Genomic DNA, 19,091 nt, shown 5'->3' on the forward strand with positions numbered 1-19,091 from the left:
GGATACGACTTTACTCTGAGGGCACCGCTAGCTCGGCTCAGGCCGTCGTAATATCGATCCCCGTTTGAATTGGACGGGGGATCTATCGGAGGGGACCGGAGTCGAACCCGCAAGTAAAGGGGTGTGCTAAAGCGCTATACCACAGAGGCTGTCACATTATATACATATAGATATGATAACGTGCTTGTATGTTGCATTATGGTCAGTCCACAGAGCAACTGCGTTGCTAAGCAACGACCAAATAACGCGTTGTCAAATTTCAATCAACTGAGTGATATTTTTTGTAGTGAAATATATTTTATCCTTGTATTTATAGATTTAACTAACTTATAATAATGGATGTAAAGAATTTGGAAACCTATTCTATTATAGGTTTTGATGGTGAGTTCAGTATAAAATTATCTATACTAATAAGACCAATGACTATTTTGAATAAGAAAGATATGGTTTTTATGTTTGTTACTAATGAAAAATTACTTGACTCATTTAAAAAATTGTTACATCCAAATTTAGCAGCAGAATACGGTATATAGATTACCTAATATTGTTACTAATATTATAAATCTGAAAGTAAGGATGTTTGCTACGCTTTCATGCAAAAACTACTAAACCGATCATCATGAAATTTTCTACACATGTTCTTGGAGGTATTAGAATGAACATAGGATACTTTTTATTTAAAAAAACTGTTGTAGTAATAAGAAAGAAGACTAGGTAAACGGAGAAAATATATTAATAATAGAGAACTAACATATTGACAACAGAAAGAATGAATTGAAGCATCAAAAACAAGAATGTAATATAAAAGAACTATAAATTTAGAATATACAACATTTCTTCATTAGCCAGTTACAACAAAAATAAAAAATAAAATATCAATTTTACTACTTCAGCGCCATTTAAAAAAAAAAATTATAACTTCCGTACTGGCTGCTAAGTACGGAAGTTATAAGTTTAATTTTTTTTTATACTACGATGGTAGCAAACAAGCATACGGCCCATCTGATGGTAAATGGTTACCGTAGCCTATGAACGCCTGAAACACCAGTGGTATCACTTGCGCGTTGTCGACCCTTAAGGAACCTTAATATATTAATGGATTTAATGATTCAACTAGCCTTTACAGCTTCACCGGACGATAGGGGGCGAGTGCAGATGGCACTCCAAACCCGCGGAAGGACTTATGGAGCGGCTGAAGGCCAACTCCCGCCTGACGGATACGACTTTAGTCTGAGGGCACTGCTAGAGGTTCGAACCTAGACTCAGAACGTCGTAATTTCGATCCCCGTTTGAATTGGACGGGGGATCGATCAAAGGGGGCATTTAGCAGTAGGTCCGAAATAAAATATTATAAAAGCTCCACAGGCCATGTCGGTATTTCGGCCCATTAGGGTCTCTGAGTTGTCAATTCACTATTATTGTTAGATATTCTAAATATTTATATATATGTTATTCGTAAAGTTAGTTTGAATATTATTTAAAATTATTGCCACTTGGTTTTGGTGATACTACGCGCATTATCTGTTAACCGTGCTAAGTGTCTGGCAATGAGCAGCACAAGTTGTAATACTGTTACGAACAATACGAATATATGAAAAAAAATTGTTTTATAAGTTAATAAATTTGAGAATTTTTATTTGGTTACCTGCCAAAGGAACCACGATCCAGGTTTCATAGATGAGGATCGTTCTTACATCTGTTGGGGACACACATAGAAGAACTTTCACATATAATACGAAGGTCTGGCCGTCATGGGCTCTTGGTCTATGTCACAAGTCCTCCTTTTGGGAGGGAAGGGGATTGTTAGTAATGTGGACTCATGACCCCATTACTAGCAATGTACCATGTCAGGTTGACCTCCACGCGGTTCCCCCTGGAAATCATCGTGATAAATTCCTGATTAATTTCTCACAATGGACTAACTGACCTGACCTCATGCTCATCTTATCATCCTCCACTGGTGCCCCGCCAGCGTAAACTGTTAGCGCAGGCGGGTGCATCATTCCATTATCATCCATAAAAAAATCACTTCGTTTGATATTGATTAATTCTATACAGGATCAGCAATCAGAGGCCTCAAAGTCCACCCGGATGGCGCACACATCGTATACCCAATGGGTAACAAAGTCTGCATTCAGGAATGGAAGACCAAGAAAATGTACTTCCTCAGCGGACACTCCAACAGCGTGTCCACGGTGGCGTTGTCTCCGAATGGCACGTTTGTGGGGTCTGGTCAAATAAACCATATAGGTTTCAAGGCATCTGTTAAAGTGTGGGATTTTAAGAATAAAGCAATGCTCGGAAGTCATGAGCTACATAAGGTATATAATAATAATCACAGGACAATTCACACTGCGCCATCTAGTCCCAAGTTAAGCTAGTTAAAGCTTGTGTTATTGGTACTAGATGCTTAACTGATAAATACATAGATTTTTTTCGTAAATACATATATATATTATATTTAGAAAACACCCAGAGCGATACAAACAATTATACTCACAAACAGAAATGTTTGCGGCGTGCGAGGTATCGAACCCGCGACCCTCGGAAGTAAGACGATGTGCTAAACCGCTCGACCACCGAGGCCGTCATATCAGTTTTGAAGTTTTAGGGATATTTAAACTTATAGATGTAGAGAATAGAAGAGAGGTAGAAGTCATGGGTAGTAGCTAGTATTACAATATATTATGTATTAACTTGGGAATTAAACATCTAAAACTAAAAATTGCAAAAATACATACATACTCGTACATGCAACCATGACACTTATTGGCAGAAAACGTATCTTATTTGATACCATCACAAAAAAATATTTGTAACAATTTCCAGGTTCGTGTAGAAGCATTAGCGTTCTCAGCTGATGAACGATACTTGATATCTCTGGGTGGCCGTGACGACGGGTCCGTGGTGCTGTGGGACTGCTTGGCCGGCGCTGCCACCGGTACAGCAGCAGCCTGCAAACTCACCACCGGAGATGCTATGACACTCACCACCTTGAACTTGAGGCCCAACGCATTTGTCACGGGCGGCGACTGTAAGTTTGTAATATTTAGGTGTCTGTATAATAAGTTATTTCAATAATGTTAACAAACAGTAATAAATCGAGGCAGTATAGCCAAGATACGTCAGTGTTGCCTCTTTCAATACCCATGCTTCACCATTTGGGCAAAATAGCTACCAATTATCAGGTTAATATTAAACTGTTTTTGACGAGCAAAAATAATTTAGCTTCCGACTCTACTGGACTTCTGGATCCAACGTCTCTACGCTATATGGCAATAACATAGAGTACATGGTCGTTATTTATTTCTTTTTAAATTTAGGGACTTTTGTACAATCTAAGTACATACCAGTACCATTGTACCCTAAAACTAATTACTCCATTATCTCACCAGTGAACAAATTGCCTGAAGGATATCCCTATATAATAATTTAACCAGAGTAGAATTCTTTTTCTTTCTTTAAATAAAAAACAAATTGTAGAGAGAAAATTATAATTATTCTTTTTGTAAATGCAGAATGATTTGATGAGCAAATAATTTTCTAGATTAGATGCAGTGTAGATACACTGCATCTAATCTAGAAAATTATAGCTACTACCAATATTGATGATGTTGACAGTATTGTAAAAGATGAATGAAAAAGTAATACAATAATTAAATAATTACACAGTACCTGCAAATTTGTTTTTAAAATATTTTGCGGCTCCTATATGAATTTAGTTATTTTTATTGACCCTAGATCCTATCTAGTTTGGACAGCCCTTATTTAGGGAAAAAAACGTAGCAACTAAAAAAAAATGAAGAGTCCCATCACCTATTCATCAGCTATCTTTACACGATTCCTATTCTTTCACACGTGATCAGGAGCGCTCGCAATATAGCGCGGGAAACCCTGAGCGCGCAATCGTGAGGGATTCCATGCAACTATTTTATTTTCTTCAGTCATTCAGATATGATTTAAATAATTTCACTTTTTTTTAATTAAAAATAAGTATAGCAATGAATATTTCGTAAGGTTATAGTTTATATAGAGTAGAAATGCAGAATGCTCATATTTTTTTTAAATTATCCATAAAAATATATTAAATCAATAAAAAAAAACATTACATATGTTTTACACATACGCATATATATACGAGTAGTTTATTGTTAAAGTCTGTGGTCAAATTGAGAAATTGTCTTTAACATTAGAACCTCAATAATGATGAAACTTATAGTTTAAATTAATTATGATCGTATTTTGATCACTGGGCGACAACTATTATATCTTGCAGGCAATCTCAGAGTGTGGAACATAAGAGCAGAGAGCAAGAATTTGGACGTGGTCGACGTGTCTCTGGGCAAGTTGCGCAGGAGTGTGAGGTGTATTGCCATCAGCAACGATGATACCTTCGGATATGCGGGAACTACGTAATTTTATTTATTTAATAGTTATGTAATTAAAATATTGTAAACACGAAAGTTTGTCTGTGGATGGATGGATACGTAATTGTTACTCTTTCGCACGAAAACTTCTGTTGAACTACTATAAAGTTTAATAAAACTATAGGTATAATGATATAGCTTATACATCAGAATAACACATAGGCTGTAAATTTCATGCAGGTGAAACAGCAGGAAAGTGTTTCGCCTCTGAACGAGGTATCCTCAGGCTTTAGGAGCTTAGAGCTCAGATATTGCTTAGAAGTTTAGTGTTGACAGTAATCGCAGTTTTCCTATATATACTGGTATGGTTTGCTTTATAGATGAGGAAAAATGTTAGGACACTTGATACGGCACGACGATTTCATGAAAATTATTATTGAGGGGAAAATAGAAGGAAAGAGGGGGAGGGGAAGACCAAGGCATAACTACATCAAACAAATTGAGGACAAAATGGGAGTCGTGTCGTATCAAGAATTAAATAGCATGATCATGAAGATCGCGGAAAGTGGCAAGAGCTCCACCGACAAGAGCATAGCTCTTATTCTGAATGATGTATTACTCTGATTGATATATTATGAATGATGAATGAATGGTTTTCTTATCTGTCTTATTTTGTATATTTTTTTTTTTATTATAAATATATGGGTCCTTCGAGCCGGATGAATTGATGAATAGTCACATTGTTTTAGAACCGGGGACATGATAAAGTTCTCAATAAACTATCCTTCGGACCCGACTGCGTCTGTGGCCGATATCAAGCCCACATTCCTCGGGTGTCTAGCACGATGTGGACCCTGGAAGAAGGGACGGCGACCGGAGTCCATGTGTTACAGTCAAGGTTCGATCTTATTTCAAATATTCTAAATTAAATGTTATCCTCAAAATTTTATGACTAATGTTGAATATATTTACTCCTATAAATCTAACATATGTAAGTATATTTGAAACTTTCTAAATCACAACTACCAATTAGTGTAATAATAATACGTAATAACCCTGTACAATTCACACATTGCCATCTAGTCCCACGCTAAGAAGAGCTTGTGACATATGTATCAGACAACTGATAGAAATACATTTTTTTGTTTATATATAAAATACATAAAAAACACAAAGACCGATGCGAATGATCCCACTCACACTACTTACTTGTATGCACAAATGTTTATACCGTGCGAGGAATCGTACCCGCGAACATCGGAAGTAAGACAGTGTGCTAAACCGTTAGACCGCCGAGGTCGTCAAAATTAATTTTAATTACAGATATTAATGTTTTGTTAGGTATCGAATCAATAATAATAATGGCTGACGGTTGTTTGATCGTGGGCGCGGGAGACGGTACAGTTGAGGTCCTGGACGAGATCAACTGGAAAGGGGACTTCCCCAAGGGGAAGATACTGAGCCCCAACCGGCCGCATTTCAAAGCCGTAAGTCTGTTTTCTTCCTTCTTTTTCGTCTATTTTAGCTTATACCTAATTTCAAAAAGAAAACTAAAGTTTTGGCCTGCAGAAAATAATTGACTTTAATTGAAATAAAGCCTGTGTGAAGGACCATTATATAGTTTTAGACTAATTAACTAATAGTCCTAAATTAAATATAATAGCATATCAGACAACCCCACTACCTCACGTTTCCCACGTACGCGCAGGCTGCCTCTACGCCTGCGGGATAATCTATAATTATTGTTGTCATACATTGTCAGACTGTACGATAAGTAATTGTTCTGTAGTAGTAATTAGTCTGTGCCGAAGTTTGTATGTTATTATTATATATTTTGTTGTAAATAGTAAAATATATAATTTTGTTCCTTTTTCAAATATATTAAAAGTACCAGAAATGTTAGAAACTTTTTGCCACGCACAATCACATTGTGGAATCACCTTCCAGCAATGGTATTTCCGAACCGATACGATATTGAAACCTTTAAGAAAAGAGCTTATTCCTTTTTAAAAGGCCGACAACGTACTTGCAATTGCCCTGTTGTTGCGGGTGCTCATGGGCGGCGGTAATCACTTACCATCAGGTTAGCCGCATGCTCGTTTGTCCCCTGTGTTATATAAAAAAAAAATCAAAATACGTTTTTATTTTCACTCGGCTCGATGAATCTTATAAAAGTGGCGCTCAACATGGGCCTATATAATTTAGTCTAGTCCTAAATTTCAGTTAAAATCCACAAAACTGGACGGCAGCATCACGTCTCTGGAGCTGATGGAATCTCCGAGTGTGAGAAACGAGTCGCGCCTACTTCTGGCAGGGACGCGTACCAGCGAGATATACGCCATTAACGTGGCCACATTCTCGCCCATCCTGGTGGTCACCTGCCATCGTTGTGCTATCAACGACATCGCGTTTCCCAGGTGACTTTTTTATTGAGGGTTTTTGGGCTTTTCTCAGGTTCTTCCTTATGAATGGTGGACTCGCCAGTGCTAACAGTTTACGCTAACGGTACGAGGATGATAAGATGAACATGAGGTCATGTCAGTTAGCCCATCGTGGTAAATGTAACATGAATTTATCACGATGATTTCCAGAGTGAAGTTTCCACGTGAAGGTCAACCTGACATGGTGTATTCTCTTCTTCCCTTCCCTCCACTAACGTAGGGTGTAGACCTGTAGCACTGTTACCTACATAGATGTACTGTGCTCGCCCTTTTTCAAAGTTCGCTACCTAGACCCGTCAGGGACAAGAATTGAAGGATATTCTTAGAATCGATTGTTTTTATCTCCTCAGGATAGAGTGTACTTTGCAAAGGAGTTATTTCGTTTATACATGAGTGGGCGACAACTACATAGGATGTTCATTCAAAATCTTCTGACGGTCTCGGTGGCCTATCGGTATAGCGCCTTTCTTCCGATGGTTGCTTGTGCGGTTGCTCGTAAGTAATGGAAAGTTTCCAAGCACCCAGAACGTATACCTAGCACGGTATACGTTCTGGGTGCTAGCAATAGCTGTCTCCAACTAGTCATTATTAATCCCCCCCCCCCCGCTCCGCCCCTAATTTTATTCAATCCCCTTTATTCCCAGGGGCATGTCAGGAGTGTTCGCTACAGCTGGTTCAGGTGATATCCGCGTGTGGAGCCTAGAGAGTTGCCAGGAGTTGCTCCGCATCGTGGTGCCCAATTTCGTCTGCTCCGCTGTTTTATTCTCTGCTGATGGAAAATCTATAGTCTCTGGTAATTGGTGTTTGAAAATATACCATTAGGAAGTCCAGTAAACGTCGGCCTGTAAATAAAATTAATTGTCATTATTTGTTACTAATAAACGAATAGCTGACTTTGAGTAAGATTTTTTAAATCCTGTCCTAAGAAACTATTTAAGTAACTATATGACGTCTCTGAGTACAGTGGTTAGACTACTTTTTTGCGTCCGTTTTGGTTGTACGGATAAAGTCGCCAGTCGCAGGCTATTATAAAATAACTAGCAACCCACACCGGATTCGCCCGGACGGTTTCTTTTTTTATTAAAACTAAGATATCTCCTATAGAATTTCTTTCTTTTTTAAAACTTTTAAAAGACAACAATTTCGTCATTCTTATTTTTTGTGAAACTTTAACCGTTTACGCAGCGCATGCAGCAGAAGCACTCAAAATTTTTTTTTTGCCACATCTGTCATTGCTGCTTCGCTTCTATTGATCGAAGCATGATGTTATATAGCGTATAGCACTCGTTGATAATATACCTTTCTAACAGTGCAAGAATTTTTAAGCTCGGAACAGCAAAACCGGAAATTACTCCGAACAAACAAACACACAAACTTTACCTCATTATAATTAGTATATATATTTGTTATATGCAGCGTGGAACGACGGCAACATCCGCGCGTTCACCCCGCTGACAGGGCGGCTGATGTACTGCATCTACAGCACACACAACAAGGGCACCTCCGCGCTAGACATGACGCACGACGGACGCACGCTCATATCCGGTGGCTGCGAAGGACAGGTCACTCTCAATAGCTTCCTTTACACGATACGTTCTCACACGACTCATATACTACATCTACAGCACAACAACGAGAGCACCTCGACAGAGGCACGCTCATATCTGGTGGCTGTGACAGACACAACAACGAGAGCACCTCGACAGAGGCACGCTCATATCTGGTGGCTGTGACAGACAGGTCATTCTCAATAGCTTGCTTTACACGATACGTTCTCTCACGACTGATATACTACATCTACAGCACGACAACGAGAGCACCTCGACAGAGGCACGCTCATATCTGGTGGCTGCGAAGGACAGGTCACTCTCAATAGCTTCCTTTACACGACTCGTTATCTCAGGACTTATATACTGCATCTACATCACACAACATGGGCACCTCTCTGCATTAGATATGACGCACGTCGGACGCACGCTCATATCTGGTGGCTGCGAAGGACAGGTTACCCTCAATAGCTTCCTTTACACGACACGTCCTTGCATGCGCGATCAGGAGTGCTCGTGATTTAGCGCAGGAAAACTAGCGCGCGCATCGCATTTTATAACTAATTTTAAAAATTATACTGTAACTAAAAAGGACTGATTATTGTGTTTTTCATTCTTTCTAATATTTCGTTGATATGTAGGTCCGTGTATGGGATATAAAGCCTGAATGCCAGACCTTGAAGAAGGTGTTGAAAGAACACAAAAGTCCAGTGTCTGCGATACAAGTATCTCCCAACGATACGGAGGCTGTGAGCGCCGGCACCGACGGCTCCTGTATTATATGGGACTTGCTGTACGTACCTTTTTAAGACTGTTATGACATTGGAAGAATTTTAATGATATTTTAATGTTAGTTATAGTCTGTTTGTCCCAGAGATTAATCCCAGAGACTAAATTGACAGGTGAAAATATTAAATTTTCAAATAATGTTACCTATAGCCGAGTGAGGGACAAGAATCGAAGGATATTTTTAGGAGCGATGGTTTATCTCCTCAGGAGAGAGTGTAAACTTTCAAAAGGAGATATTATGTTTATGCATTAGTGGGCTATAACCACATAGGATGTTTAGTGTACTTATATTTTTAAATATGATTTAACAGATGTTTTGATTTTTTTTTATTTAAAGGTAATTTTGGTATTTGTATCTCTCCAGATCGCTGTCCCGCCGTCAAGTAATGTACGCGAACACGTTGTTCATGTGCGTATGCTTTGAGCCGCTCGGCTGCCAGCTGCTGTCGGGTGGTACCGACCGTCGCGTCGCCTACTGGGAGGCAGGCAGCGGGAACCTCGCCAGGGAGGTACCGTTCACCATCGATACTGTTGATGTTCTGATTTATTTTGGTACTCAAATAGCTGTATACAGGGTTGAAAAACTGTTTGTTTTTATAGTGATCAAATTGTTGTTGTTGACATTAAACTTGAAACAGCGCAGTTTGATGTGGTTTGACTGTGAAAAACTAATATTAATCAATAAATAATTAAACCCTGGACAATTGACACAGCGCCATCTAGACCCAAGTTAAGCTAACTAAAGCTTGTGTTATGGGTACTAGATAACTGATACATATACATAGATATTTTTTTTTGTAAATACATACATATTATACATAGAAAACACCCAGACGAACAAATAAATACAAATGATTGTGCCGTGTGAGGAATCGAACCCGCGACCATCGGTCGTAAAGCGGTGTGCTAGACCGCTAGACCACCGAGGTCGTCGAGACATTATTATTATTTACAGATAGAAGCGAGCAAAGTGGGGGCTATCAATGGATTGCACATATCATACAATGGAGAGCTCTTCGTGACTGGTGGAAATGATCAGATGGTTAAGGTATGTTTTTTTTATGTAACCGGAATGGCAATAGAAATAGAAATAATCTTTATTCAAATAAACTTAATATAAGCACTTTTGAATAGTCAAGTTTTTTAATTCTACCGCTCATTCGGAATGCAGACTCATCACAAGAAGAATGAGCAAGAAACTTGTGTGTAGCTCTATAATAATAATAAATATTATGTTACTGTTAGAATAGAACGGAATAAAAATAATTTACATTAAAATAAACTAAATTAAGCACTTTTAGATAGTCATATACTTTTTTTTCTACCACTAATTTTTAATAAAAACAGCTAAGTAGCAAAATTGACAACAGTAACAAAATAAAAACACACACACACACAAAAATGTATGTGTGTGTGTTCATATTTAAGACTAGCTGCTCCCGCGACTTCGTCCGCGTGGAATTAAGCTTCATTTTTCTAATACAAGATTTTTAAAAAATAAAAATAGCATAAGGAGTAACCTTATTACATCAGCTACCTGCCACAGAAAGTCCCGTTAAAATCGGTGCAGCCATTTCAGAGATTAGCCGGAACAAACAGACCGACAGACAAAAATTGTAAAAAATGTTATTTTGGTGTATGTACCGTATTTATATTCATAAGCATGTAGTAAAAAACAGTTATTTCAACATTACAAACAGACACTCCAATTTTATTTATATGTATAGATAATACTGACATTCCTTTAATATTTCTAGCATATTTCATGCAAATAAATACATTTCATTTACTATGTATTCCAGCTGTGGAAGTACCAGGAGGGTATATATACGCACATGGGTCTGGGTCACGCGGGAGCGGTCACGTGCTGCAAGTTCAGTCCGGACGCGCGCCACGTGGTCAGCTGCTGCGCCGCCGGCACCATCATCGTCTGGAAGACGCCTCAGGTACCCACTGACAAGAATCTCCCAATCTCTCAAACGGTATCGAACCACTTAGCTTGAAGCGAGACTTCGCTCTGTGTGTTTTATCGAATATACAACGGACTATGTTCTGAAGAATTGTTTGACATGATGCCCACGGCTATCTTTTACCTTCGCACCGCTCGCCATCGACAGGGAATTCATCCCCACACTCTGGAACCTAAGTGGTCTCGGACAGTGAGGTTTCAGAGGCGCTTCCTCCCGCGTACACTCAGATTCGGGAGGTTTTCTCGAGAGATTACGGCATGGGGTTATTCAAGAAAAGTATATTAAAGTTTCGCAGGTCAACAACGCGCACGCTTCACCCCTGATGTTTCAGGCGTCCATAGACTACGGTAACCTTTTACCATCTGGTGGGGCGTATGTTTGTTAGCGACCTACGTGGTATAAAAAAAGACCACCATCACACACTAATAGCGACTCAACTCAAAAACCCTAGTAGCCACACATAAACAGTGACTTGGACCTCAACTCAAAGACCCTAATACCCATACACCAATAGTGACTTGGACCTTAACTTAAGACTCTAATACCCATACACCAATAGTCACTTGGACCTTAACTTAAGACTCTAATACCTATACACCAATAGTGACTTGGACCTTAACTTAAGTCACTTACCCATACACCAATAGTGACTTGGACCTTAACTTAAGTCTCTTACCCATACACCAATAGTGACTTGGACCTTAACTTAAGACTCTAATACCCATACACCAATAGTGACTTGGACATTAACTTAAGACTCTAATACCCATACACCAGTAGTAACTTGGACCTTAACTTAAGAACCTAATACGCATACACCAATAGTAATTTGGACCTCAACTCAAGACCCTATTACCAATACACCAATAGTAACTTGGACCTTAACTTAAGAACCTAATACCCATACACCAATAGTAACTTGGACCTCAACTCAAGACCCTATTACCCATACACCCATAGTAACTTGGACCTTAACTTAAAACCCTAATACCCATACACCAATAGTAACTTGGACCTTAACTTAAGACCCTAATACCTATACACTAATAGTAACTTGGACCTCAACTCAAGACCCTAATACCCATATACCAATAGTAACTTGGACCTTAACTTAAGACCCTAATAGCCATACATCTAATCCTATCTCCAAACATAAACAAACTTATGATACATACAACTTAAACTATAATAATCATTATTTATTTTACAACACTTTGCAAAATAACAGTTTAAAAAAAAAATGATATTCCGCAATTTAACAGCAATACCTCCAAAAAGAACAAGCACAATCAGCCCGTGATGGGCGGCCTGAGACCGCTAAGACTCTGCAAGAAGAATTACGCTTGCCACTAGAGAATAAACCCGTACAGAGAGCTTCGGGAGATCGCCAGCACAAAATACCCGCTGCCCCATCGAAGGTGATTTTCTTTATAGATTTTTATAATACAATACTATGGTAATAACAAAATAGAAATCAGAGATAGGTACTATGTACCAACCTATATTATTGACACAGGTCCTCCAAGTAGACAATTTTTAAAGTACCTAACTCCCTCGATAAAAATTTCACCCCTCTAGGGCCTATAAGGGTGGAATTACTGAATCTCCCGAGGTTCCTTAGAGCGGTAAAACAGATAATAGAAGCTCTAGGGAAAATAGTAGTCGTAATTTTGATGGTCTCGTGTTCCATCCTTCGCATACTCATTAATACAAATATTTGTATAGTATATATATATATAGTATGTTTGTATCTGTTTAGGTGTTTCCTACGTATATTATATATATATTTACAAAAAAAAAATGTAAGTCTATTGTCTATTTAAATTGTATACATTACACTAGAGATGGACGCAATAATGTAGTCATTGTAATCATTTTATATACTAACCTGTAATACAAGCTCTATTTATCTTAAAACAAGGTGGCACTGTGTTAATTGTTCTGAGATATAAGCTATTGAAATAGGTGGAGAAAATAGAAGCAATGGACACGAGTCGGAGTAGCGTCCACTCGTGCTGCCCCTGCGAGGCGTCGGTGCGGACCAACAAAACCACATCGGATAAATCAAGCAAACCATCGCCGAAAGGCAGCGCTGGCAGCAAATGCTGCAGGCCGCCAGGTAACACTGTATTAACTGCCTTTATATGTACGCTCTTTCATGCAGGAAAGAATGTGCATGTAAATGTAGACAAAGAAAACAAGAAAGGCTGTGCGCGCCGACAGTGAGCGCATTCCCACGTCCTTCAATCGCCCCCGATCGATCGATCTCCCGTCAAATTCTAACGGGGATCGAAATCTACGTCCTGAGCCGAGGATCGAATGCCTACCGGTGCACTCAGACTAAAGTTGCATCCGTCAGGTGGGAGTTGGCTTTCAGCTGCTCCATAAGTCTTTCCTTTGGTTTGGAGTGCCATCTGCACTCGCCTCCTCGTAAAGCGTCCGGTAAAGCTATAAAGGCCAGCTGCAAAAAAAATCTACAATCGTGCGAGTTTAAGCGCCATTTTGTAATGGATCATTATCATTGCAAAATGGCGGACATTTGACGGCTTTTTTGTGTTCGCAATGTGTGTACACAATGCTTGTTTTGTGTTCACAGATAATCTACCAACACGGACAACTAGCAAAGAGTTTGTGAATAGTGGAGGAGGGAATAAAAAATAACAAGATAATCTGACAATACACCTAATGTGTTCATAACTCTAATATAACTATAATAATATTTATATTGAAATGTATTTTAATGACAAATAAAATTCTTTTATGTCTTCATTTTTGGAAATTTTTATCCTTTTTTTATATTTGTGTTCAAAAATGTAGATAGGCATATTTTGCATACCATCTTTTTCCCTAACATGACGTTGACAATTGCAAAGACCATATCATACCGCCACTCGCACGCTACGCTCTTAACACGTAATTAAAAAGAGTTGTGAAACTTAAGACTAAATAGTTACGTTTCCTTACCCCTATTCCGTATACTTTCTTAGTATAAGCAGGTTGTATCACCGGCTTGCTTACTGGAGCAAAGGGCGCTTAATAATACTGGCCACTAATAAAAACATGTGGCCACTTAAGAGTTTAGAAGAAAAAAGCAATTTAAAATAAGAATTGGAAGAAAAAAGACGCTCCATATTTTAACTATTAGGTATAAACAAGAAAAGTATCGAATTAATTAATAAAACATTATTGTTTTTATAAAAATATACACTCTGAAGTGCGTGGCCACTAAACTGTACTATACTATACATTAGGACATTCCTGAGCAAAGGTAAGTTTGGTGTTACTTTGCTTACTTTGGTGTGTTCAGAGCGTGGGAGACGTTCTTCCTAGGCGAAATCGTATTTCTCCTTCTTTTTCCAATAATTATTTTCTTTTAAAAAAATACTATCTCCATTTTTATTTCTTCTTTGTAGGGATTAGTATCCCAACTGAAATTTTACTGCTTAAAAAACAGGTATATTTTTACATATATATATTGCCCAAGAGGGCCAGCAAGACAATCAAAAGTATTAAACAGTGAACAAACGTGTAAATAGGAAAATATTTTATTTCCTAATAAATATGTACAAAGCATAAATGTCTAAAAGCAAATTATTATTTACCCTGTTATATACAAATATCTCACATTCAACAAAACATTTAAAATAAATATATTGAATTATTATGAATTCCAAAAACAAGTAATTAACAAAAATTACGCAAATAAAATTTTCAACACACTTGCTCGTAAAGTGGATCTATTTGCACCGGATTTCGATATAATATACATATAAAGCAGCTCATAAAATAATTTAGATATACGAAGCAGTTTAAAAAACACGCGTCCGTTATAAACGCAAATAATGAAGTTATATTCAATAACCGCACTATTTGCTATTTTTTTTATCAAATGTCAAATTGACGTACGCGAGGCGCCAACCGCGCACTGCTTTTAAAAACTAAAATGGCGGGAATGTGCCATAACGAAAATAAATATCAAGATTTTTTCTTTTTGTTTCCTCGTAAGTGTGTTGAAAAACGTTTTGCGATTTAGAAACGTAGTGCGTATTTAACATACTCGGCTCTATTACGCTCTCATTTTCGGCTCGGGCTGTAATTGCCTCGTGTGTTATTTATTTATTTCAGGCTACTAGGCCCATATTATAAATACCTTATAGACTAACATACATATGAAATAATATAAAATTAAAATATAGAAATTGTGTCATCACGACACTGACGGAGGCAATCTGGGCCAGTAGTCTTTCATAACGTACTTAGATACTATTATGAATAAAGGAATAATATTATATAATATTTATAAATAGTTCATGTTACTTTATTTTTAAAAAGACAATCAGACATATTATGTAAATAATTTTATACCATCATACAATTAACAAGCTTTGAGAAATTACAAAAACTATTAATATATAAAATATACAGTTTGTAGTAATTGAAATTTCATATTTCAATTAATACAAACTGTATATTTTATTTATCGCGGGAACGCTAGTCTAATTCGTACTTAACCGAATATTTGGTAAAGTTCTTGTATTATACAGTATCTCAATGGATATCCCTATATCACCTCACCACTGTAGATTTATATATGACTAGCTGATCCTGCGGTTACATCCGCATGAAAATAGCCTATGTTATCATTACATAATATAAAACAAAGTCCCTGTCGCTGTCTGTACGTCTCTATGTATGCTTAGAAGGTTTATATGTATAATACATGTATACCCGTGCGAAGCTGGGGTGGGTAGCTAGTTCTGTTATATAAGCTGTGTTATTGTAAAATTTCACCATAATGCATTCAGTAATTTTTGTGTGAAAGCGTAACAAACATCCATTCATCCATCTATCCATCCAGACTCACAAACTGTTCTGTTTATAACATTAGTAAGATGTGATGAGTGTCGCTACTTTATTCATTTGTTTCCTGTAGTATCTACATACACAGGTGTAATAATTGTACTACATTAGTAAGTTTATTTGGTAGTGTGCTACATGGCTTATAAGCAGTGGTGTAGTTAGGTAACCAAGGGCCCTGGGGCAAATAAAAAAATGGGGCCCCACTGCTCAGCAGTCAGCCTACATTAGTGTTATTAAAACGCACATATCGCTATCCGTCAAATTGACAACACTGCCAACCCACAGAAATTCTTTCTGTGGGTTGGCAGTGAGGTGTAGGGGAACTCTGAAGGTATATTTCGAATTTCTCAACTGAGTTGCCATGATTAGTCGGGTTGCAACTGGTCATAATTATTTTGAAAATGGAAGAAATATTGAAAGGTTCAATTTGATCGAAATTTTCTGGTAAGGGTTCGAGGGCCCCGGTAGCCCTAGGTAGCTACGCCACTACTTATAAGTAACGCGTACATTCGACCCTGAGCCGGAACGTATACTGACTTTACACTGAACTTAATGTTAAGTTATGTGGAGACGTAAACTATTATATAATGGAAGGGTGCCGAGTGTTGACAAAAATATTACAAATGTAGGCACAGTAATGTCTTGATTCAGGATAAAAAAATTACGATCAATACAGAATGTTTCAGAATGAACCATATCTATATTGTTATTCTGCATAATATCACTTAAATAATTGGAACAGCACATCAACCCCACGCTTGACTTTTACAATAATGGAGCACCAATTTACTATCAGTTCCAAAGCATTCATACAAATTCTTCACTGTCTGGTCGGGTGATGGAGCAAATGTTTGATTCACGTACAGAAACTGAAAACAAAAAACATTTATAATTATTTATTTATTTCAGACAACGAGGCCCATATTATAAATACCTTATAGACTAACATACAAATATACATTTAAATAAAATTGGAATCTCTGTTTGTAATATTGAAATAACCGTGTATTTTTTACTACATGCATATGAATATATATAGAGTACATACACCAAAATAACATTTTTTACAATTGTTGTCTGTCTGTCTGTTTGTTTGTTCCGGCTAATCTCTGAAATGGCTGGACCGATTTTAACAGGATTTTTTGGCTGATGTAATAAGGAGTAAGTTAGGCTACCTTTATCTTAGAAAAATAAAGTTAAATTCTACATGGACGAAGTCGCGGGAACAGCTAGTATATAATATAAATAGAAAACACTCAGACCAATACAAACAATAATACTAATTAATACAAATGTTTGCACCATGCAAGGAATCAAACCATCAAATTCAAATTATCTCTATATACATATATATATAATAGACCTACATGAATATGTAGGTCTATTATAGACTCTTATTATATGTCATATTTACCGTCAGTTCGGAATTATTTCGAGATGAGAACTGACAAGAAACTCAGCTTGTATTCTCTTCAAATAAATATTGTACATGTTTACAATGATACAGATTAATTTAAATTCAAATTTGGGAGAATAGAGTGACCACCAGCATATGCTATTGCAAAAGCGAAGAGTCTAATCAGTGTTCGTAACCTGAGCAGACCAGTCCCCACAAGCAGCACCCGCACAAGTATGATGGAAGTAAAGCAGTGTGCTAAACTAATACACCACAGAGGCCATCATGACATAAATAATATGTTTTTTTTATTAGAATAGAATAGAAAATCATTTATTCAAATAAACTTAATTTAAGCACTTTTGAATAGTCATAACCATTTGTTTTTTATCTACCACTTCTTCGAAAAGCTGTCTCATCACAAGAAGGAGCAAGAAACTTAGGTGTTGCTCTTTTAAATAATCCTTGTAAGTTTACATTTACAAGTCGAAACATGTGAATACAAACTATCAACAAGCACTAATTTTTTGGGTGAAATATAAATATACAATAAGATTAAATCAGTTGTAGTGATAAGAGCAGACCAGTCCCTACAAGCAGCACTCGTTCACGAGTATGACGGATGAGCCAGCCATCACTGCGCCCGACCATATTTTAGAGAGCCCAATGAACTGGCCCACCACGCCGCCACATGTCTGGACATTTTATTAAGCTTTATTATCCATTACTTACAATTTTAATTAATATTTTAAGTTAAGACTAATTTGTTTTTTTTATATATATGGTCCCGGTGGGTAAAAGCCTCGTCCAACTTGTTCCATTGTCCATGTTTAGAACTTGCGAAGGCTACAGTATATTTTGTATATGAGAACAGGCCAAGTTAGACCTTAGGCTACAGTATATTATCCTAAGTTATAAGAAGAAATGATATTTTATATTGTTATAAATACATTTCAGGACAGACCATTGAACTTGGCACCCATTTAGATCTCATCTCTTTTGTCATAGAAGTCAACATTCAAGGCATATATCATATTAAACTCGGCTATCAATTCACATTTATGTTTTTGATGGGATTATGATTTCAGTACCAAGAGGAGTTACAACCTACCAATTTCTCATCAGGATCCAGTTTCAAGTATTTCTTAACAAACTCCATGATCCATCCAATCTGCTTCTCTGCAGGCACAGCCCATTTCTTCTTCTTCATTATTGGTGCATTGCCGGTTGCTTTTAATAATATGTCAACTGTAAAACAATAATACATATTAATATATGTACTCTGGGAATGGGATCATTAGTAATGTGGACTGATAACGCGATTGCTGGCACTGTACCATGTCAGGTTGCCCTTTGGAAGTCATTGTAATAAATTCCTGGTGAATTTGTCACGATGCACCAACCAACCTGACCTCATTCTCGCCTCCACTGGCCCCGCCAGCGTGAACCGTTACCGCAGGCAGGTGAACCATATCATATTTATTAAAAAAATCCATTAACAAAATACATGTATATAAAATTTACCTTTCACTTTGTCCGTCTTGCCGCTTTCTACATCATCCTTCTGATCTCCATCTTGTTTAATACTATCAGGTGCGGTGGATACATTTACAGGAGTATTTTCATCACCCATTTGTTATTCTCAGTCAAAATTTTTTATGTATATTTAATTAAGCTACAAGCAAACAATAGTTATTATTATATAAACAAATAAATGTACA

The 19,091-nt window shown here is 37.3% G+C and overlaps 2 protein-coding genes across 2 annotated transcripts; one reads left to right on the forward strand and one right to left on the reverse strand.

Annotated features, from left to right (window-relative positions):
• The first annotated feature begins 273 nt into the window (after nucleotides 1-273).
• LOC131846316 (cilia- and flagella-associated protein 52) lies at nucleotides 274-13,849 on the forward strand. Its single transcript, XM_059195589.1, has 16 exons — nucleotides 274-381; nucleotides 2,059-2,321; nucleotides 2,830-3,034; nucleotides 4,277-4,412; nucleotides 5,117-5,265; nucleotides 5,709-5,854; nucleotides 6,591-6,784; nucleotides 7,453-7,601; nucleotides 8,225-8,370; nucleotides 8,997-9,148; nucleotides 9,509-9,653; nucleotides 10,100-10,192; nucleotides 10,947-11,090; nucleotides 12,377-12,532; nucleotides 13,080-13,233; nucleotides 13,711-13,849. The coding sequence occupies exons 1-16, from the start codon at nucleotides 336-338 to the stop codon at nucleotides 13,773-13,775; spliced, it is 2,343 nt and encodes a 780-aa protein (XP_059051572.1). The 5' UTR covers nucleotides 274-335; the 3' UTR covers nucleotides 13,776-13,849.
• A 1,500-nt stretch (nucleotides 13,850-15,349) lies between these two features.
• Nucleotides 15,350-19,015, reverse strand: LOC131846305 (autophagy protein 12-like). Its single transcript, XM_059195573.1, has 3 exons — nucleotides 18,895-19,015; nucleotides 18,482-18,618; nucleotides 15,350-16,843 (listed from the first exon to the last, which is right to left on the reverse strand). The coding sequence occupies exons 1-3, from the start codon at nucleotides 19,001-19,003 to the stop codon at nucleotides 16,721-16,723; spliced, it is 369 nt and encodes a 122-aa protein (XP_059051556.1). The 5' UTR covers nucleotides 19,004-19,015; the 3' UTR covers nucleotides 15,350-16,720.
• Nucleotides 19,016-19,091: the final 76 nt, after the last annotated feature.

Source organism: Achroia grisella, unplaced genomic scaffold (assembly GCF_030625045.1).
Source record: "Achroia grisella isolate CSIRO2021 unplaced genomic scaffold, CSIRO_AGI_Agris_v1 utg509, whole genome shotgun sequence".
NCBI classification, from domain to species: Eukaryota; Metazoa; Arthropoda; class Insecta; order Lepidoptera; family Pyralidae; genus Achroia; species Achroia grisella.